Below are 22,177 nucleotides of genomic sequence, written 5' to 3' on the forward strand. Positions count from 1 at the left end.
TTTATCCGACTTGACCATGTCGTTGGTCTTAAAGGCACAGTTTTATCTTTAAAGAGAGGTCTTTTTCTGTTGCTATTGGGAAATACTCCCCCTATTTGTTGTGGTGTGCCACCAGGGTCTGTTTTGTGTCTGTTTTGGATCCAACTCTCTGCTTTTTTTTATACATGATACCTTTGGGATCCATTTTCAGGAAATACACATTCCCTTTCACTGTTATACTGATGACATCCAAATTTACTTCCCCTTGAAATTGTATGTCTCTGTCCCCCTTCACCTTCTGCTTAACTGCCTACATGATGTTAAAGAGTGGTTAAAACACAATTTTCTCGCCCTAAATGGAAATAGGACTGAAGTTATTGTTTTTGGAAGTCATGGCCCTTTTGGATAACTGATGCCCTTGGTCCTCTTGCTTGTCATCATTTCCACACTGTAAGAAATCTCGGCATGTTTTTAGATGGCTCTTTTAAATTAGAGAAGCAAGTGTCCACAGTTGTGAAATCGGTTTTTAATCAGTTACGTGAAATTGCGAAGCATCATCTTCCTCCTAAAGACCTAGAAAAATTTATTCATGCCTTCATCACCTCTAAACTGGACTACCGCAGTTTTCTCTATTTGGGTCGTCAACACTCATCTCTCCATTGCAGCAGCATTTTAGTCCAAACAGGTGTTAGAATGTAGGTACACATCACTTCACATCACTTGCCATATGATATTCGTACTTCAGAATCTACACAGTCCTTCAAATCACACTTAAAACACATCTTTTATGTTGGCTTTTAAATCAAGTTCAGTTTAACATCAGGCTATGTTTTGTTTTTATGTTAATACATTGTCATTGCCTCATCTTATCTCTCTCTCTCTCTCTCTCTCTCTCTCTCTCTCTCTCTCTCTCTCTCTCTCTCTCTCTCTCTCTCTCAATAAAATTTATTAATGTTTTCTCTTGTTCTTATTTAATTGTGAAGCACGTTGGTCAACTTTGTTGCATTTAAATGTGCGATAGAATTTTTTTGTTGCTTTTGTTTAAGGGAATAATGGAGGGTATAGGAGACCAACTCAAGCTGATGGTGAAAACCTTCAGGAGGGAGCGTCACCGGGTCTTACAGTCTGAGAGGACCACCATTCATGGAGCTGATGGCATGCTTATGGTGCTGCAGGTGGCCATGGCAGAAGTGAATAAAAAGGTAACCCTAACACCCTGAAAATACCACAGATTATTTGTATCTGTCCTCTCTCACCACCTCCATCAACCTCATCTGTGGCATTCCAGTTTCCCCCCTGCCTGCCAGCTCCATCTTTAGCAGCATCCTCTAATTTGCGCAGAGCTCAAAGGATATGAAAAGACAACACCAGGCACAGCCTGTAAGCCAGGCTGCCATCTGGCGAGTGATACAGGAGTATCAGCTGCCGAACTTCCAGGCGTCAGAGCAGTTTATCTCCTCAGGCTGTCATACTTCTGAATTCATCCTCTACACTCTACCACAAATAGTAGCTTTATTTTTATGTGCTTATTATTTATTAATTTGTGTATTTTTGTGAGCAACATAAGAGGCTGGTGTTGGATAATGATTGAAAACATGGAGATCTTAAATAACCCACCTTTCTGCACTCTTCCCTAACAGTCCCACTCAATCACAATCGTAGCATCTTTAACTCAGCTGCATCCAGCTGAGTGACTGTCTAAGCCACATGACATCTTCTAACCCTTCTCCTTATATTCTCATCCATCTCCTCCACCCTGCTGCTGCTTTGAACAGTTGACCACAAATATTCAAATTCATCTTCACCAACTCGTTCTCTGCTGTGCTCCTTTTTCTTTCACCTGCATGCACTTACTCTCAGTCTTACTGATTTGAACGCCTCTTCTCTAGATGAGATCTCCCATCAGCCTGCTCCTTATTTTCACAAGCCACAAAAGTCACGCTTTGACCCAAAGTACCAGTCGAAAGGTTTTCAGACTGCGTAGCTGATGGGCTTTTTTCATGATTGCATCATTTTTGCACAAATAATACACAACATGTATCTTGATTTCTTCCACAGCTTTGTTGTTAGACCACAAGGAATACACAGAAACTACAAAAAAAGATTGGATGTAAAATGCAGTTTAAAATAGGTTTATTAAAATGCTGCAACACCACCTCAAAGTTACTCAGTTTTAAGTAATACGGTTCTGGACTTGATTCATTTATTCATACACTTTAAAATACTTTTACTGATCTGATTCATATCTATAAAGGACAGGTCACACAGATGACCCTTGATGCAGTCTCACCTCTACCTTGAAACCACCTATCCCACCTCATTGCCCTCATGTGTGCCATTTGCTGCTACTTAGTTCCTCATGCAGTAACTCACCTCCTCCCTCGCCACATGCTTTGACTAAATCCACAAAGTCTCAATGGGTCTACGTCTGACTTTCAAAGTGCTCTTTCCTGGCACGAGACCCTACTGCCACTCGCAAATCATCACCTCCATTCTTAATCGAGCTTCCACTACACTTTCCCATAATTTCATGCTGTGGCTGATCAGCTTTATTCCTCTGTAGTTTGGTCCCTTTATGCTTAAAAATGCCTATATATACAGATTTAAAAAAAATCCATCTAAAAGTAAAGTTAAAGTAGCTGAAATGCAGCAATTCTGATAGCCCAAGGTTTTCTGAAGTTATCAAACTTTGTCTAATGGTAAACCAATAACTTGCATTTTAGGCCCTTTATTTAACAAAAGGGTCAGGCTATCCAGTAACACTCTGAGAAATCTTAGAGCCATTTTATAACAGGATATATCCGTCGCTGCACATATTAAACAAATATGTAAGACTGTTTTCTTTAATCTGCACAATATTTGTTAAAAATAGAAACATCCTGTCTCAGACTGACGCTGAAAAATTAGTTCATTTATTGTCAAAGGAGCTTGCAAAGAAAAGCATCTGGACTTCTTTAAGTTGCTTGAAGACATTTCACCTCTCATCCGAGAAGCTTCTTCAGTTCTAAGGTCAAATGGTGCAGAGTCCCAGATTTAAACCTAGTGGGAGTGTCCCCCCACAGAGGGACAAAAGGACCCCCTGATGAGCCAAAGTGTGAAATTGGGTGTGGGTCCCAATCAGCCAGGGTTTCAGGTGAGCTCATTGTGAAACCTGGCCCCACCTTATCATACGAATTCCTGAGGTCAGATGGCCCAGGATGTGAGTCAGGGGGTCCTTTTGTCCCTCTGTGGGGGGACACTCCCACTAGGTTTAAATCTGGGACTCCCCACCATTTGACCTTAGAACTGAAGAAGCTTCTCGGATGAGAGGTGAAACGTCTTCAAGCAACTTAAAGAAGTCCAGACGCTTTTCTTTGCAAGCTCCTTTGACTACGATGACCTGGATGACTGAGAACCTTCACAGACACAGTTCATTTATTTAGTACTTCCAGACTGGAGTGTTGTATTCCTTCAATCTCATGCAGAGCCTTCAGCTTTCAGGCCCCTCCACTATGGAACCAGTTCTCAGTTTGGGTTCAGGAGACGGGCTCTGTTTTAAGAATAGGCTTCAAACTCTTACTTTTGATAATGATTTGGTAAAGCATGGTTATGGCTGCATCAGGTGAACCTGAATCAGTTGTTAGTTGAGCTGGTGTAGGCTCAGGCTTGTGTGGGACTTCCCATGATGCACTCTGCTGCATGGCATTAACTTTTGTCTTCTCTTTTTCTTAATTTTTTTTCTGCCTCCCCAATTCATGGCAGATGGCTGCCCCTGTGTTAGCCTGGCTCAGCTGGAGTTTTCTTCCTGTTAAAAGGGAGTTCTTCCTTCCCACTGTCACAAATGCTTGCTTGCTTACGGGCAATCTCGTCTTTTTGGACGTTTCTGACACTTGCCAATATAAAGAGCTTTGAGTTGATTTATTGTGAGTTGGTGCTGGAAAATTAAAACTGAATTGAAACGTACTGTGACAGCAACCATGTTGTAAACCCAGCCTTTCACGCTTCACTCTCAGTCGCTCTGAGGATACTCTTTTTTTTTTTTTTTTTTAAATGTTAATGTTTCTGGACTCATTTAGGATAAAGTTGAATTTTGAAGGTGAGGCTAACGGCAGTTTCGAGCAACTGATGAATTTCCTCTTTCGCAAAATGGAAAATAAATGGAATTAAGGAGGAAAAATATACAGTGTGTCTGTTATCCGGTGTCGTAAAAGCGAGGCTGTGTGAGCCCATTTCACATCATCATCACGGCATAGTTCAATTGAACCATCAGGCCGACTGTCATCACGTCTATAACTGATGACATTACTGCAGGTTTCCGGGTGAGACCACTCATGGCTTATTTTTGGACGGCTGCAGAAGGTCTCTTTGCTTTTGAACTGATTGTTTCCAGGCTGTTTGTAATTGCACATGCTGCTTTCTCTCTTCCTGTGACAGCATGGCGGAGAGTTCAAAGTGGCTCTGAGTGATGTCCTGATGGCCTGGAAACACTTATTGTTAGACAAACTTCACCTGCTGCCCCCCAGCCCTGCACGCCTGGAGAACTATGATCTCATTGTGGAGGCATACGAGTCGTTCCTGAAACGCTCCAACACCATCGACCTGATTGATCTCCTCTTCATGTACAACCAGCTGAGGCTGGTGGACTCTGATCCAGAGGAGCCTGTGAGCCTGGTGAGCTGGTTGAAATCAGGCTGATGATGTTGATTGTGGATGATCACACTGGCTACACAGTTGGAGATAAGGCCAATCGGTTTATCCCCTCTCTCTCTCTCTGCTTTTGTAAATTCTTTTGCCAAGATCCAGCTGTTTGAGTTCCTATCGGGCAACGTGGAAGTCCCAGAGTTGCCAGTTTCCTCAGTCCCGTCAACCCCATCTGGTAAAGGCAGGTCCTGCAGCTCACAGGTAGGCCCAACTGTGTTTTTTCTGCTTCAGTGAAAGGTGCAACTTGTTTCATAAACTCCCACAAGAAATCCTTTATTTCCACTTTGCCTTCTGCCTTTGAATATTGTGTTTTAGTAATATGAAATGCTTCTCTCCTGCAGGCAGTAATCCATGCTTTTGCTTTCCCAGCCTTCAGTGTAATTTCTGTCTGGAATCCATCCTGCTCTTATTGACAGGAGCTCTATATCACATCACTCAGATTTAAGGGTGCAATGTGAATTCAATTACCAGGCAGATGTTTAAAACACGACACAGGAGCGTCTGTAACACAGTCTCTTTGCTGGTCTCTTCTGCCTCTTGCAAATTTATGGGGTTTTAGAGAGGAGGCTTGCTGTGCTGATGTAATTTTTTACTGGAGCGATGCCAGCTGCTGTTTGTAGCCGTTTTACTCGGGAACTAAAGCTACTTTCCAGTTTGGGCATTTCAGACCGAAGGTTTTTACTGAAGTAAATGTTGTTGCTGGTTTGCTTAGCAGAAGTAAAAACAGACACGGAGAGATTATCTGCTGTTTTAATATAAATAGGGAAATAAAAATAATTTGCCGCTGTCTTGTCTGGTTCCAGTAACTTCCTGGAGTCTCTGCTTTGTTTGGCTGCAGAATGGCAAACTAATACAGCAGATAACTCTCCATCAAATCCGTACATTTTTGTTTCAGTGATATCTCTAGACCCTTACCCCTAAACTAGTCATGGGAGGTGGTCTATTCCTGTTGAAAGAGAGTTCTTTCTCCTCGTTGTTGCCAAAATCATGTTCATAGGAGACCATCTGGTTGTTGGGATTTTCTGTCTATCACCTTACAATATAACTGATGGATGGTTTGTTTGGTCTTAAAACAATAAAAATAAAAAAATAAAAAAACTGAGGTACTAATATAAGTTTTTGTTTTATTTCATTTTGCGTTTAAAATATTTCCTCCAGGTAGGTTTTTTTTTTTTTTGTTTGTTTGTTTTGTTTTTTTCAGCTTTAGTTTTTAATGTTAATTGTAGCCTTTCTTCTTAAACTATTGTAAGGTCAAGACAGGGGAGAGATTTATAAACATGATACCTAGCTGCCATCTATGATGTGGTGATTAACACAGTCACCTTACACCTAGAACATCCCCAGTTTGAAACAATGAGGAGACACAACTCTATGTGGCTCTATCTGGTATGGTCACTAATTGGGGAAACAAGGGAGCTGAAGGTTTAACTGTATCTATTAGGTGCCTGGTTTATTGATCGGGCTTGTTTCCAGTCTCCTTGGCACCAGCAGTCAGTAACCTTTTGAGGTTATTTAATTCAAAGGAAAGGATAAATATACATTGTGTAGTTATGTCTTCCAACAAACTACACTTATAATCTATTATAAATGCATAGGAGCGGGTGTGCAGCCACTGTCTTCCACCACCATATTTAAATACAGTGGCCAAGAAGGACACCTCCCTTCTGACCAATTGAGAAAAGTATGAATATAATATGAAACAGTATTCATATTTGTTCCTGCTGTACCTCTGTTGCTTTTCAATTCTGCTACCAAATCACTAGAATGCGCTGATTTTTCTCTCTTCAAATTGACCCAAACCCTTCCAATCTATTTGAAGTAGAAGTTGCAGGAAATGTACTTGAGGAAACAATGGTACTGAGTTGGCTAATCACAGTTGTTTGAGGAGGGTTGACACAATGTGTAGTTAAATGCATCTCAAACACGTTACCCAGTTTAAGATTTAATAGACTTTCTGTTAGTTTCCCTTATAATCTTGGGGAACCGTTGACAGTTTATTAAAATGTAAAAATCTTTGGTCTTGTGTGTTTTCTATTTGTCTGTAGGTGAAAATGGCTGTGAGACGCGTTTTCTGCTCCTATCTGAATTTGCTGGTAAACACCAAGAACGACATTGCCATGGCGCTAATCCTCGACGTTCCCAGTCGCACTCTTGGACGACAGGCGTTTACTGACATCAAGCATGCTGCGCACAACAGCAACACTTCTCTGTTCTTGGTAAGAACACCCCCAGTCATTATGTGCTCAAGTAAATGAGAGTAATCCTCTCTGGTGCAACATCTGGGTCGTTCTCATGCTTTTGCTTTTTTTTTTTTTTTTTTTTTTTTGCAGGCCGTGACGTCTTTTGTTAGGGCTCTCCAGCTTGGAGGGAAGGGCTATGCTCCAGCTGAATCTGACCCACTGAGAAAGCATGTCAAAGGCCTGTCTGACTTTGTCCAGTTTGTAGACAACCTGGAAGAAATACTGGGGGAGATCCCCGACCCAAGGTACACAGAACTGTTTGATCCAGGCTTCCACTTGCTCCCTGTCTTGCTGCTTAGTTTGACATACGCCTCCACCGTAGAGACAGAACTAAATGTAAATGTCGGGAAGTTGAGATGCACTCTATCACCTGAACTGGAAATTCTTTGTTTTCTAAAGAATTGAAGTCAAATTGCAATAGAAGTTATAAATACATCAGGCATCACTTAGATTTTCAACAACAGAAAAAACTAAATTGTTCGCTTTTTTTTTTCTCAACCATATAACTTTTTTTTCAATTTTTTTTTTAACTTGTAGCTAGCAGCTTCGCTTAGTTTCACATAATATCTAAATACCAACAGAACACGCTACTCTAGCTTTATCAAAACGCTGGAGTCTGAATAACATAGTTTTTAGTGCCTCTTAACCTATAAATTATCACACATTGGCTATCATCTCACACAAGATGAATTATGTTTCCTACTTTATGTTTACAGCTTGTAAGCTTAGCATAAGCATCTGCTTAGTTTAATGTTAATTACATTGTGAGGCTAGCTATATCACTTCATGTCATTCACACATATATAGTATATTTTTATGTAAGTAGCAGTTAATTAATAGTCTTCTTAATCAACATATTAACAACAAATGTTTTTGAAATCTAAATCTTTTGTACAAAGTGGGCATTGAAGTAAATGGGTTTTTTTTTTTTTGTTGTTGTTGTTGTTTTTTTTGTCAAAAAGCTGTCTTTAATTATTTTTTCAGGTAATCATTTCTAGAACACCTTAAAAATCATGTAAAAGAATCTGTCATTTTTTCCTAGTTTACTGTAACACACATACTGTTGCGTGTTACTGTGTTAATGTTTAAGCATGACTAAAAATGTTTGAATCATGCAATATAAGTAACAGATTTCTTTACTTTTATTGACCTGAGGGAACCCCGAAAAGGTTTTCAGTTTCAGATAAATACCTAATAATTTCAAATTGTTCTACAGTATTTAATAGCTTGTGCTTTTATAGTATACACACATGTATTTCATATCCAGAGTCATCCTAAGCTGATGAGGAGAATGCAGAGATTCCAAGAAAAGCTGAGCACCTGGCGGCAGCTGAAGTCAAGCACAGTGAAACTTGTGATTTATAATTGGATTGGATTTTTCTTTGAATTTCTCCACTTCAGTTCAGGTTAAATCCCGCTTCCTTTCTGGAGGAGCTGACTCAGTTCTTGTGAATTCAAGGATTTGGCAGTGCGCTGCTACGACTGGTGGGAATATTTGTAGCAGGGCGGATCAGACTGTGCTGAAATCACACCTGTGATCATAAAATCCACCTGTCCCCCCACTGCTTCTTATTATTTCCTCCCAAATCCCTGTAATGACTCCCATCTAAGCATGATAACATTTGGATTGCTAAAGCATGTTCATCTTTGCTACATCAAAGCCCATCTTTGTTAAATAACTTGTTCCCCGTGTGTTTGCTTCGCTCACTTTGATGAACTATCATCAAACCTAGAGCTCCACAGATCACTCTCTATACTGTTACAGATTATTTTAGATGTCAAAGCATCTGGCACCACAACAGAAGTGGCTATCACAAATAATTTAGCAGTTCAATCATGTGAGCTTTGAGCTGAAGCTGCAGAAGGAGCCTTTTGTAAGCAGTCCCAGTAGCAACGGCGGATTCGCTCGAGCCATAACAACACATGATGTTTGTGCAGTGCCGTGTTCAACTCTCGCTGCTCTTCTGAGGGTTCTCAGTTCACGCGGGTCGTTGAGAACTCCCGTCTGATGAGATGCTGATGAGCATGGCCAACGTGTCTTTCAGCAGGCAGTGCCTTTACGCTCTCAGTGGAGTACCGTATTTCCTCATACAAACACCTTCTGTGGCGAGTTCAGGGCCCCTTGTTCAGCGAACATCTGTTTTCCCAAATGATTCTGTTACTGAGGCGCGCTCGCTCCCTCGCATCAGAGCCGGGTCAGGTTTGGACCACCGCCTCGCCACCAAAACATTTTGGTGCACTTGACTGTTTGAAACTTACATAAGTGATATGTTGCTATGATTTTTGGACATACTGTGGAGACAAACACGGATCAACACCCCCCCTCCCAACTGCGACATAAAGAGGAAAATCAGACCGGAGTGCAGTGACCATGTAACTGTTATAACTGTTAACATTGGCAAAACTCTGCTATAGTGAAATAAAGCTCTACTGGATATTAATGCTGAAACAATTACTCTGAGCCCTGAAATTCAGTGTCCAATTAATTGAAAGTGAAGAAGCAGTATATCTTTTAAAGACATTCAGACTAAAGCCCCGGCTTTTCTGCGAGAGCGTTATTCATGCTGGCAAATGTTGGCTGAACTCTTGAAGACTGTTTACTCCATCCAGATGAAAACCACTGTGTGTCCCGCATAAGAAAGAATCTGCTCCTTTCCAAAGTTATTCAGCGTTTCTTCTCTTCCTGTAGCTCATTTCTTGTTCCCTTGTCACTTTGTTGACTTCCCAGTGTATGTGGAGCCAGGCTGGTGACCGCCATCAGGGCGGTGTTGGTGAAGGGTCGCAGCAGCGGAGATGCCGTGTACGCTGCTGCTGAGGAGACTGCACAGGAGCTAAAGGAGAGGATCTGCCAGCTACACCAGATCCAGAAGCAGTCTGCTAATGGAAGCGGGACAGGGATAAGTCCTGCAAGGGTAATGTATAACCTCTGCTTTCAGCCAGCTGGCTCCACTCTGGGCTTTTCCTTCTCGCCACAAGTCCATACATTGAACCCACTTCATGTTTCACTGTCTGTTCACCATCTGGCAGAGCTGTGACTGTAGTTATGTTGGTCTTCACCCCCAGCCAAAAGTGTATGCAGTCAATCACGCTACAGCATACGGAGGTCGTGACACTGTGAAGGTGCTGATGGCGCTGCTGGATGAAGAAGCCCTGACTCCTCCGTGTCAAAGCAAAGCCGACCTGCTGTCCGAGGATCAGCCCGTCCTCGGTGGAGCAGAGGGGACCTGCGTCCTCACGCTGTTCAGGTTGGTTCCTGTTAATTCTGCAGTTCACTCAAAATCTGATATCTGCATTTTCAGTTGGTTAAAATAAATATTAAGGCTACATTTGGCAAAATTAAGAATTAAAGCAGGCCTGACTTACTGCATTATGTGATGACCTCTAGAAGAAAGGTTATAATAGTAAAATAAAAGTAAATTTAGGGGAGTTTGACTAATAGTGGGTTTTAAGGTCAACCAAAAAATTGCTTTTAAAGAAGTGAAACAAAAATACAATATCAATTTATCTAGTTTTAATTTTTAATATTTGATTGTCTTATCCAAATATTAGATTTCTAGTGGTGCAGTACCCAAATTTCATGAAGTGACTGTTACCATTTCCTTCAGTGCCATGTGCAAACACAGTAAAGAGCGCTTACATTATATAACACTGTAATAGAGCAAAATCACTACTTTGTATTTATTAATTTTTCTATGTTAAACTGGAACTTCATCGTGTTCACAGCCTCGTCGGATTAATTCGAGTTAAATGAACTTGTAGTTTACTGTCTGCCTTAATATGATGGGCAAGTTCTTGAAAGATGTTGCTGGTCTTCTTATAATATTTTGTATGGGTTATTGATCCCAAGAGTCCAAATATGTGAGTTTCTTTCCAAAGCAATACCATCACTTGAGTTCTTTTTCCTCAGTTCTTTGTCAGTGACACAATAATGCCAAAGGAGAGAATAATTATATTTGTGATTAGTTTGTTGCAGTAAACTCTGAATCTGAGTCTGAAACCAGTAAAGACTTTTTTCACTACCACAGGGTTCAGTGAGAGTGGGAATCCCCCTGAAATATAAAATAGGCCAACATGGATCTGTGCGACTTTCCTCTGAAACCGTATGGAGGAAAATCCTCCCACATCACAATGGAACAATTTATCTGCTCTGAAATAAAAATAATACAGCCACTGGTTGTGTTTGTGGCTACAGGGGCGGGTGACACTGTACGGCTAATGCTAGTGAAAACATCTTTACATGGTGAGAGTTTTAAAGGGAGAACGTTGTTTGAAGAAATAGCAGGCAGATTTCTCGGTTACTGTGGCCATGTAAGCTTGTAGCTTTTTTAATTTATTGAAAAATTTTCTTTGCTTCTCGCTGTGGCTCTCTCTCCTCAGATCCCCTGAAGTGTCTACTGGATGTTCTCCAGAACCCCTAAAGAACAGAGTCCAGAGCCGACTAGACCTGCTCAAACCCAAGGTAACGTGGGCCCCTTTGTCCAAGAGCCCCAAATCCTAAATATGAACCTCTCCAAACTGAATCAGATGTCCAAACATTGAAAATAATGTCTTTATATCCTGTAATTTCTTCCTGGTTTTATATTATTTATTTGCTTAGCTGAAGCTCTCATCTTAACTGACTTCCACTCTTCCCGTTTGCACAGCTGGGTTTTAGCTCTTAGTGTTGGTTCGAGCGTGCTGAAAAAGTTATGTATGGGGCATTCAAACCAGTAACCTGTTAACAGTGCCTGTTTTCTTGGAAAATCCTCTTTTCTGGCACCTACCTAGCATCACTAAAATTTACAAAAATTTTTATCCCGTATAAACTGAAACGGGTCAGTGAGACCATAAATTCACAAGGAAAGTGTTTAGAGACTTTGGCAAAGGGCAGTTGTCCCACAGAATGTCCCATCTGAAGTCTTTTATGGCGATAAGAGTCGAATTTGAGTGTTTACGTTAAACGTTTCTCTGGTTCACTCGCTTCAGTCACACAAGCATTACATTATGACCACCTGCCTAATATCGCGTTGGCCCCTTTTTGCTGCCAAAACGGCCCTGAACTGTCAAGGTATGGACTCCACTAGACTCCTGAAGGTGTGCTCTGGTATCTAGCATGGATGGCAAGATGTTGTACGTTAGCTGTTAACTACAGATCCTTTAAGTCCTGTAAGTTGGATCAGGTGGTGGGGGAGGACGCTGGACAGACCCGGTGCACCTAAACGCGTAGTGACGGTGTGCTGGGAACGTCTAGCAGAGGCCCCAGTCCATGAGATCTTCAACGCACACCTCCGGCAGAGCTTCATTGCATTCCGAGGCAGACTGGGGACATTGAGTCTGAATGGACCATGTTCAGCATCTCCATTGCCGAAGCTGCTGCATTGAGCTGCGGCCGCAAGGTGGTTGGTGTGTGTCATGGTGGTAACCCCCGAACCAAATGGTGGACACCAGAGGTGAAGGGAGCCACCAGGCTCAAGAAGGAGTCCTATCGGGCTTGGTTAGCCTGTGGGACTTCGGAGGCAGCTGACAGGTACCGACAGGCCAAGCAGAATGCAGCTCGGACAGTGGCTGAAGCAAAAACTCGGGTGTGGGAGGAGTTCGGAGAGGCCATGGAAAAAGACTTTCGGACTTCCTCGAAGAGATTCTGGCAAACTGTCAGGCGTCTCAGGAGGGGAAAGCGGTGCTCTACCTGCACTGTGTATAGTGCTGGCGGAGCGCTGCTGACTTCGACTGAGAAAATTGTCAGGTGGTGGAAGGAATACTTCGAGGACTTCCTTAATCCCACTGACACGTCTTCCGAGGAGGAAGCAGAGTCTGGGGATGAGGGGAATGACCCGCCAATTTCCGGGGGCGAGGTCAGTAAGGCAGTTAAACAACTCCTTGGTGGCAGAGCCCCTGGTGTGGATGAGGTCCGCCCAGAGTTCCTGAAGGCTCTGGACGTTGTAGGGCTGTTCTGGTTGACACGGCTCTACAATGCTGCGTGGAGATCAGGGGCAGTACCTGTGGACTGGCAGACCGGGGTGGTGGTCCCCATCTTTAAGAAGGGGGACCAGAGGGTGTGTTCCAACTACAGGGGGATCACACTCCTCAGCCTCCCTGGGAACGTCTATGCCAGGGTGCTGGAAAGGAGAGTTCGTCCGCTAGTCGAACCTCTGATACAGGAGGAACAATGCGGTTTTTGTCCTGATTCGCGGAACACTGGACCAGCTCTTTATCCTCTCCAGGATACTTGAGGGTGCATGGGAGTTTGCCCAACCAGTCTACATGTGTTTTGTGGACTTGGAGAAGGCATTCGACCGTGTCCCTCGGGGTGTCCTGTGGGAGGTGCGCCGGGAGTATGGGGTGTCTGGCCCATTGCTACGGGCCATTCGATCACTATACAACTGTTGCAAGAGCTTGGTTCACACGCCGGTTCGATCCCCGGGCTCTCTGTCCTGATTGTTGTGTCCTTGGGCAAGACACTTTACCTACCGCCTACTGGCGTTGGCCAGAGGGGCCGATGGCGCGATATGGCAGCCTCACTTCTGTCAGTCTGCCCCAGGGCAGCTGTGGCTACAACTGTAGCTGCCTCCACCAGTGTGTGAATGTGAGAGTGAATGAATAGTAGCATTGTAAAGCGCTTTGGGTGCCTTGAAAAGCGCTATATAAATCCAATCCATTATTATTATTATTATTATTATTATTATTGCCGGCAATAAGTCTGACTCATTCCCGGTGGGTGATGGGCTCCGCCAGGGCTGCCCTTTGTCACAGATTCTGTTCATAATTTTTATGGACAGGATTTCTAGGTGCAGCCAAGTGGCGGAGGGCTTTCACTTCGGTGCCCTCAGAATCTCATCTCTGCTTTTCGTGGATGATGTGGTTCTGTTGGCTTCATCGGGTGATGGCCTCCAGCTCGCACTGGAACGGTTCGCAGCCGAGTGTGAAGCAGCGAGAATGAGGATCAGCACCTCCAAATCTGAGGCCATGGTTCTCAACCGGAAAAGGGTGGATTGCCCACTCCGGGTCAGGGATGAGTTCCTGCCCCAAGTAGAGGAGTTCAAGTATCTCGAGGTCTTGTTCGCCAGTGATGAGAGATGCAGATGCTGCACCAGTCTGTCTTGGTGAAGAGAGAGCTGAGTGTAAAAGCAAAGCTCTCAATTTACCGGTCGATCTACGTCCCTACCCTCACCTATGGCCACGAGCTGTGGGTAGTGACTGAAAGAACGAGATTGTGGATACAAGCGGCAGAAATGAGCTGGTCTCTCCCTTAGAGATAGGACACTTTACATCTTAAATTCTAGTGTGTTGTTTGTCCTTCTTTCTGGTCTCAATTAGGGCTGCACCTCCATGAGCCTGATTCTGCCTGAGGTTTCTTCCTGTCAAAAGGGAGTTTTTCCTTCCCACTGTGGCCAAAGTGCTTGCTCATAGGGAATCAAGATTGTTGGTGGTTTTCTGTTTTGTTTGTATTATTGTCTTTCCCTTAAAATATTGCTTTATATTTTAAGGGTAAAGAGTGTGACTGTTGTTATGAGTTACACTGAATGAAATGTAATACTTGGATCAAATTGCTAAGATATGCTATTTTCTGAAACTGAAAATTAATTGTAGCAACAAAAAAAAGACAACTTATTTCTCAGAATATACCGGTAATGCCATTTTATTTTTCTTGTGGTGGTAAGAGGTATTTTTAGGGTAGTGCTGCTGCATCACCCAGCTCTAGATTGCAAGCTATTATCCTTTAAGCAAACATGAAGTGTGAAGCACTTATTAGAAGATGTATGCTAGACACATTTTGTGAAATAGCTCCTTTATTTGATTGTGCTACCAGATGTCATTTTAGCTCCCCACAATCTGGCTGCCTTCCTGTTTGAGTGCGCTGTAATGGTCCCTGGGCAGCTCACCGCTTCCTGAACTCGGTGAGCGGAAGCTTTCTGCATCAATTTCACTTTGAAGATGCCATATCAGTCGCGTAACTCGACTAGCAAGGGAAACTTGAAAGGTTATTGTTTCCTGTTGTCTGCTAAATGACTTTATCCTAGACTTCTCCAGCGGTTTCATCATGCACTGACGTCAACCGGCACACACAGAGATGGACAGATTTAGTTTCTGCTTTTGGGTTGTTTCCAGGTCTTTTTCTTTTCTTTTCCTCCTCTTTCTTCCTTCCACTATTACCACAGATGATCAAAACATTGAAAAACACGAGAAAAACTCCTGCTTCCTCTGTGACACAAGTAACGATGTTCAAATGAGGTGCATTCACCTTTAGCTATATATTCATTTTATTTTATATATAGCTCTGGTTCCGCTGCACCTGCTACTGCTTTGTTCTCACTTCTACAAAAGCAGATGTCAGAACACAAAGCTGCAGAAATGGCTTGCACCTGCTTTTTAAAATGCTATCAGGAATGTCTCGGTCAGGTGTCGGGTCAGACGTAGGTTATTTCAGGACAGTTGTGTTCGGAGGAATGAGGGCTATGTGACCACAAGGTGCCATGTCAGGCTTCCACCTGTTGTAATTGGATTAGTTGTTCTCTGTGGGTCATAGTTTGGCCGTGCAGCTCTTCCATCCCCTTCCATCTTCTTTAGGTTTTATTAGCATGCAACCAGTAGCTCCGTTACTGAAGTGTGCCTCGGTGCTGGGGTTTCTGTTGTTTTAGGTCCTCTTTAAAGAAGTTCTTTTGAGAAGCACAAAGGCTTTGATCCCCTTTGTGCTCCGCGGACCCACCAAGCTTTGCTCTCTCACATTTCTTCTCCTTACTGTGGCCCATTGGCCTGAAGGGTGAAATCCCTGGATTGTGATAATCCCAAGCAGGCGTACATCAAACAGTGGATGAAAAGCTGTGGATCTGTGTGTGCCCCTGGGCTGGGATTGTAGGCTTCAATATCATTCACTTTGTTATAGAAACTTGGCTGTTGGGTTTTTTGTTTTGTTTTTTTGTTTTTTAAAGGATGTGGTAATTGATAGGAGCAATGCACAGTATATCAGTTGGCTAGAAAAGAAAATCTCATCTTTCTCATTTCTGGGATTTCAGCAACATATTAAACTTTTAGTTGTTCAAAAAAACCCAACATAAAACATGCTTTAAAAGCCAGGAATCTTATCCCCTAATTAAAAACCATACCCTTTTATTGTTTTTGTTATTGAAAGATCTGAGCAACTATTGGATGGATTACAATGACCTAATAATGGTAATTGATGCTAATGACTTTAGTGATCCCCATACTTTTCACACATTGTGTTTTTTCTGGCTCTGAGTCACGTTTTTCGGGGCTACTTCAGACGTAAGCATGACTGTTTTGTGGTACCTTATTTGACAGAAATTGACGCATTTTCTTGATGATAAAAAGAAAAGTCTATTACACTTGAGTACATGAAACCCCACTCAACAAAAGTGGTTTAAAAAAATAAAACTTTATTGCAGCGCTGGTAATTTTCCTTTAGCTCCAGAGAAAACCTTTTTGAGATGTGCCAAAAATTCTTCTGATTTAACACCACAGAAGTTGTGCTTTCTGTGAAATGTCTTGACTGCCGTTGGTTGGATTTCCACGAATTTTAGTGCAGATATGCATGTTCCCTTTTAGGTTTGGCCTATAATACATTTGATTACAATATCAGAGCAAGGAAAGAAAGTAGTTTGTGTACTTCAGTGCTAATTAGCAGATCCAGCTGCTGAAACTGGCTGAGCAGGAGTGGAAAAGTACTTAAAAGGGTCTTTGTTTCAAAACGCCAAAAGAAAGAGCCAGAAAAATCTCGGCCACCTGCCCTCAGTTGTTGATACTGATCACCAGTCGCCATATCAGCTGGATTTCAGTTGTTTTGCATTTATTCCAGGTCCGAGAGAGAGTCATCCGATCCCAGTTCGCCTGCACTTACAATGACGAAGAGCTCCCTCTCAACCGTGTGCTGGACTTCCCGAGCACTAGCCAGGTTCCCACTTGCGTGCACCCACCCAAAGCTAAAACCACCACATCTGTGAATGATGGGTGCAGCTCTGATGTGGAAGACTCAACAAAAGGTAAAAGTTTATGTTATTTTTCTTTACAAGCTACACCCCCTACCCCACCACCATCTTTTATTTTTTTGTACTCAGCAACATGTCAAATGTCAGAACAAGACGTGCTGCATTTTATCTGCTGGAACAGACTTCTGTTTCCTCTGACGGCACACAGCTGGACCGAGGCCCAGGCTCACCTTCTCAGCTCCGGCCTTGGAGCCTTCTCAGTCCCAGTTGTGGGACTGGTACTTACAACTTGCTGTCAAATTAATTCCCATTCTATAAAACCTCCTCACCCCCACATCTGTCGTAAAAAAACAAAACACACACACACACACAGTCTTGTACAGACTTTTTGCCCATTTCCCCCTTCTGCTTTTTGTTCCGTGGGAATTCAGGCTCTGCTCCATCAGGTTAACATGACAAATGTTGAAATTCAGGTTCAGAGAATAAACACACAGCCTGCTTCAACTAGCAGCTAACGTAAGCAATTTCGTCACAACATTTTTCCCTTTCCCCCCTACCAACTTGTCACACTTACTTTTGCTTTTTAATTATTTATTTCATTTTTGTTTTTCTTTTACATTTGCAGCCAAGTCCTCTGAATGTACAAATAAGGCACGGGGTGAGATACAGCGGGGGGCTGCTCTCGAGCAAAGAAGTGGAAATGCCCCAAAACAAGGTGCAAGCCTGGTTAATGGAAAGGGAACTGGCTTTCAGATGCAAAGCAGGGGTAACAAGAGAAAGCAGCTGGACCAACACGGTGGATCTGAAAATGAGCCTCCGGAGAAGAAACAGCCAACTCGCACATCAGTCAAAATGCCTGGCAAAGATGGCAGCAAGGCCTTGAGTAAGAAGAAGCTCATAGCTGGACAAGGGAAGCTGACCAGTTTCTTCAGAGTCTAACCAGTGTTTGCACTAACGATGACACAATAAGGACTTTTCTATCAGATATTTATATGAAGCAGCTGAAGCTTGTGTACTACGAGTATACTCCAGCTTGGGCTGCCATTTAGAATCATTTGTCATCTTGTTTAACCTCGAGTATTTTATATATACACACACGGTAAAATATCACGTGATCTTTAGTGACTTAGTGATTGCTGTTAAGAGTTAAATATTTTTATGCTAAGCTACACTGAGGCTTCGTATGAAATGTGCACAACAGTGTTATTTAACTCTTTCTGAAAATGTCACTAAAATGTCCAACATTGTTAGGCGAAAAGCAAGCTGGTCATTGCACTTTATCACTAATCAATTTTAAAATGAGTCTAATAACGCCTTCTTGGAAATAAAATGTATATCGTCACTGCTAGTATGTAAATTTTACCTTTCAATTATTTTCAAGATTCTACCATCCACTCTTTAAACACACAGCTTGCAATTGTTAATAAACTTTTATTTTGTTTTCCATGTTTGTCTGCTTTATTTCCTACAAGTAAATTAATCTTCTTATACCATACAGGAGGAAACATTCATTGACGTCGCTCATGCTTCCCAGCAGGGCCGGTACACTCTTCCAATCATACATCGCAGCACTAGGTTAGGAAAGGAAACCACATAGAGCAGTTGAGTTTATATGGCATTTTTTTTTTTTTTTTTTAAGTTTATTTTCCAAGAAATGCTGGTTTTCCATATGCTTACCGTCAAGGTCGGTATCTCTGCGATCTATCTTCACGCTGTACTCGGCAGGAGTGTGGCTCAGGCTTCGATCTGCGAGGAGAGGAAGGCTCCGAGTGAAGGCCGGGTTCAGCCCTCGAACACTGTGCCCTTTCAGCCTTGCATCCTGAAAAACATCATATTGATCAGTGATTACATGTGACACCCGGAGCCCACACACACACATTCCCGTACTGTAGGATGTGAACTCTGGATGGTCAGGTTGCAGGAACAGCTTTTAAAGATTATCCTTTTTACTTGTAGTACAGGTGTTGGATCTGCTTTTACCAGCTGATCCAAGCCACAAGAACCCCAAATGGAAGAAATGTGTTCCCTCATTTTTTACTATATCACAGTGGCCCGTTTTCTTCCACAGCTCCGGTTCGCCCAGATGTCTTTGTCTCCATCATGGCTGCCTGTTTCCCATTACCACAGAGATAACCACCCTGTTCATAACACACAAGACGCAGTCTGCAGATAAACCTTTTACACATCGCAGCTAAACATTTGGGGGAAACACTGATATATCGTCATTCTTCCCACTGAGAGTCCAATAAATCTTTATAGGCTTGTGATCATTTGACCTTTTCGCTTAATAGTATTTCCCAGTTTTCCAGCGTTGCCGTAAAATATTTTTATAGATTTATGTGAAGTATTGACTTAACAGTAGAAGCGAGGACGGTGGCCAATTGAAAGGGGTCAAGTATTCAGTCACAGGATGGAGATAATGTGCTCTTTGTTGTTGAACTATGGTTGTTATGAAAAAAAATCTCATACAATGAAGATTTATGAGGCATGACCATCACTGGCAGAACAGTGTTAGGCTGAATGACAGTGGATAGTTTGCCGTTAAGTTAATTTGATCCAAAAAAGAATCAAAATCGCTGGTTATAATTTTCTTTAAGCACTAATTATAGTGCTTACCCTAGGGGTGTCAAACATAAGGCCTGGGCGCCAGAATATATCCAGCCCACTGTGAATGAATGAAAACGTTATATTTTCTATTTACAGGACAGTCTGTGCAATGAACTTCCATAACTTTTTTTTTGTCATTTTACACATTTAGCACAGTTTCACAGGTCCACTCTACTTTATATCAAAGTGGGCTCGGTATGTGGCCCCCAATGTCAAGTGAGCTTGACATCCCTGTTCAGGAGAGTGTAAGACTATGTTTAGGTGGGGATTCGAAGCAGGGTTGGTCTTTGGTTAAATAGCCTTTTAGTATTGTGAAAAGTGGACCTTTAATTGTTTTTTCCATATTTTCTGTGGGTGTTTGTAAAAAAATAAAATAAAATAAAAATGAGGGGCAGCAATCAAAAGAAAGCTAGCTTAAACAGTTGGGGAAAAGGGCTGCAATGGGTGTACATAGTATGTACATGGGTATTTTGGCCTTTTGTCAACAACGAAAATTTAGATTTTTTTCTTGCAACATCAATGGTGTGGAACTTTACCTCCTTTTCTAATGTCAGACAGTGTAGTGCATTATTTATTGACTTTTGACTGGCCAACTTTTCTTCTCGGTTAGTGTTATATGCCTACCTCTTGCTTTTCCATATTCTTGACAGACCTTGAGGTAATATTTTTCATTTTCATTTCAAAGGAGCTATTCCCTTGTGTGGATATAGCCTCACGTGCACAGCTTTTTAAGCAGTATTTTGAACTGTGAGCAACTCTAGTCAACTTCAAGAATAAAAATGAACTATACCTAATAATAATAATAATACGTTATATTTGAGGGCGCCTTTCTAATACCCAAGGTCACCTTACAAAGAGAAGAAAATATCAATTCATTATTTCCAAACCAAAAATCAGCATATATCAGTCTCTTGTCCATAGATTCACTCAGAAATACTGTCTCAGATGAACATAAAACAACACTGATTTTGCAATATTAGTAATTACATTCCAGGAAGAGTGTGTTTTTGTTACAAGCTCCTTTGTTTTGTGGGGACTTTTGGGAAAATTAGAATCCTTTATGGGAACAGTGTGGAAGCAGGGGTGTCAAACTTTTTTTTTTTTTTTTTTAATAGGACAGGGGGAAAGAATGAAAGAAAGAGGGGGAGAGGAAGAAAGAAAACCAAAGGGGAGAAGAGACGGTGAGAAGGGGGGGAAGAGAGAGAGAGAAAAAAAAAAAACTCCTGGGTCACCTGTATGGAGAGAAAGAAAAACAAAAAAAACAGGGGAGACAGCAAACAACAAAGAGCAACATAATAAAAAAAAAAAAAAAAGCACCATCACAATAAACTAGCTAGTCATAGATATCAATAGTTACTAAATAATAAACGATATTGTGCAGCACGCAAGATAGATAGCACACAGTGTGCTTTGAGGCAGCAGCCAAGAAATATATATATATATATATATATATATATATATATATATAGTGAGAGAGAGATAAGATTTTAAGTTTTAAAGCATTTCTTATTCAACAGGGCCACCTGTACAGGCTTTTATTCTACATCAAAGTACTTGACAATTACCTACACAGTTATAGTTTTATATAAGTTTTTTCATAATCCAATATAAAAATTTCTGGATATTTTTTACAAGAATTAATGAACGCTTTCTCCTTTATAATTACAGAACAGTCTGGTAATTTTAGCTACCAGAACTTTTGCTGTAATTTTACACATTTATTTTTTACAATACAAGCACAAAGAGTCAGGCTGCCACAACAGCTTTTATTTTCCATGTAGAAAAACTAAGACGTGTAGTTGAAATTGCACTTCTTTTCCTTAAATTAAGGTATCTCGGGCATAAAACATGTAGTTAAAACTATATGAAATTTCACTGGTCTCCCCCACTTCAGATCAAACTGGACTGTATTTGGCCCACACTGTAAAATTAGTTTGTTACTTCAAAGGCGCATGGACATCTGCTCAGGTTTAAGTTCCAGCAACACTTGTACTACAAAGAACTACTTTAATACTTCTTAATAAGAGTTACTGGACCTTCAACCAATTCAGAATCCTTTATAACATAACCATAATGACTGACACCTGATTATTATCAGGATCAGCGTAGTAAAAATTATTGTATATATTGTATATTGAGTACAATTCAAATATATTACTGTAAGAAAAATGTTCTTTCTTCAGTTTAAATCAATTTTGTTTATATAGTGCAAAATCCCTTCAAGGCATTATATACTTTATATTCAAAGGCATAGACCCCTACAATAATACAATCAAACGAACCCCTTTGAAGCCAAGCAGTTGACAACAATGAGGAGGAAAAACACTCTTTTCATACAGAAAGAAGCCTCCAGTAGAACCAGGTTCTGGGAGGGGCAGCCATCCGCCCACACCATTTGGGGTTCAGGGGAAAAGGAAAAGAAATGGGAGATCTTGTCTCCACTGTGCGATAACAATAAAGGCTAAAAAGTCGCAACAAAAAGGAATAACGTTAATGCATGATGAAAGTTGCAACACTTACCGAGATGATGATTGTTGGGTTCCCATCTTCATCCCTGATTCGGCGCTGCCTGAACACCGGTGGGATCACAGCGGGCTCAGAGATCGACTCGTCACCCAGTATCAAACCCAGGCTGTCTTCTTCTGTTGTACCATCCTCTGCATTAGTTGCAGGCATGGCTACGGTGACTGAGTGGCTGCTCAGCTCAGTGAAAAGCAGCAGAGTTAAGAAGACAGAGTAGACAGAGATCAT

General features: G+C 41.8%; 2 protein-coding genes across 3 annotated transcripts; one reads left to right on the forward strand and one right to left on the reverse strand.

The window, feature by feature from the left end:
• The first annotated feature begins 1,031 nt into the window (after positions 1-1,031).
• On the forward strand, positions 1,032-17,758 carry parpbp (PARP1 binding protein). Of its 2 annotated transcripts, none has more exons than XM_085375599.1 (10): positions 1,032-1,181; positions 4,393-4,629; positions 4,756-4,860; positions 6,705-6,875; positions 6,990-7,144; positions 9,628-9,811; positions 9,963-10,144; positions 11,277-11,358; positions 16,690-16,885; positions 17,445-17,758. In XM_085375599.1, the coding sequence occupies exons 1-10, from the start codon at positions 1,032-1,034 to the stop codon at positions 17,756-17,758; spliced, it is 1,776 nt and encodes a 591-aa protein (XP_085231725.1). The 2 variants fall into 2 exon arrangements, with proteins under 2 accessions (XP_085231725.1, XP_085231724.1); XM_085375598.1 differs by having other exon boundaries at positions 16,690-16,873.
• A 582-nt stretch (positions 17,759-18,340) lies between these two features.
• pmch (pro-melanin-concentrating hormone) lies at positions 18,341-22,177 on the reverse strand. Its single transcript, XM_085375602.1, has 3 exons — positions 21,947-22,177; positions 18,497-18,638; positions 18,341-18,390 (listed from the first exon to the last, which is right to left on the reverse strand). Exons 1-3 carry the CDS (start codon positions 22,175-22,177, stop codon positions 18,341-18,343), a joined length of 423 nt encoding a protein of 140 aa, XP_085231728.1.

Source organism: Diplotaxodon limnothrissa, linkage group LG17, assembly GCF_057381915.1.
Source record: "Diplotaxodon limnothrissa isolate DT_005_m linkage group LG17, D_limnothrissa_male_GT1.1, whole genome shotgun sequence".
Classification (NCBI taxonomy): domain Eukaryota; kingdom Metazoa; phylum Chordata; class Actinopteri; order Cichliformes; family Cichlidae; genus Diplotaxodon; species Diplotaxodon limnothrissa.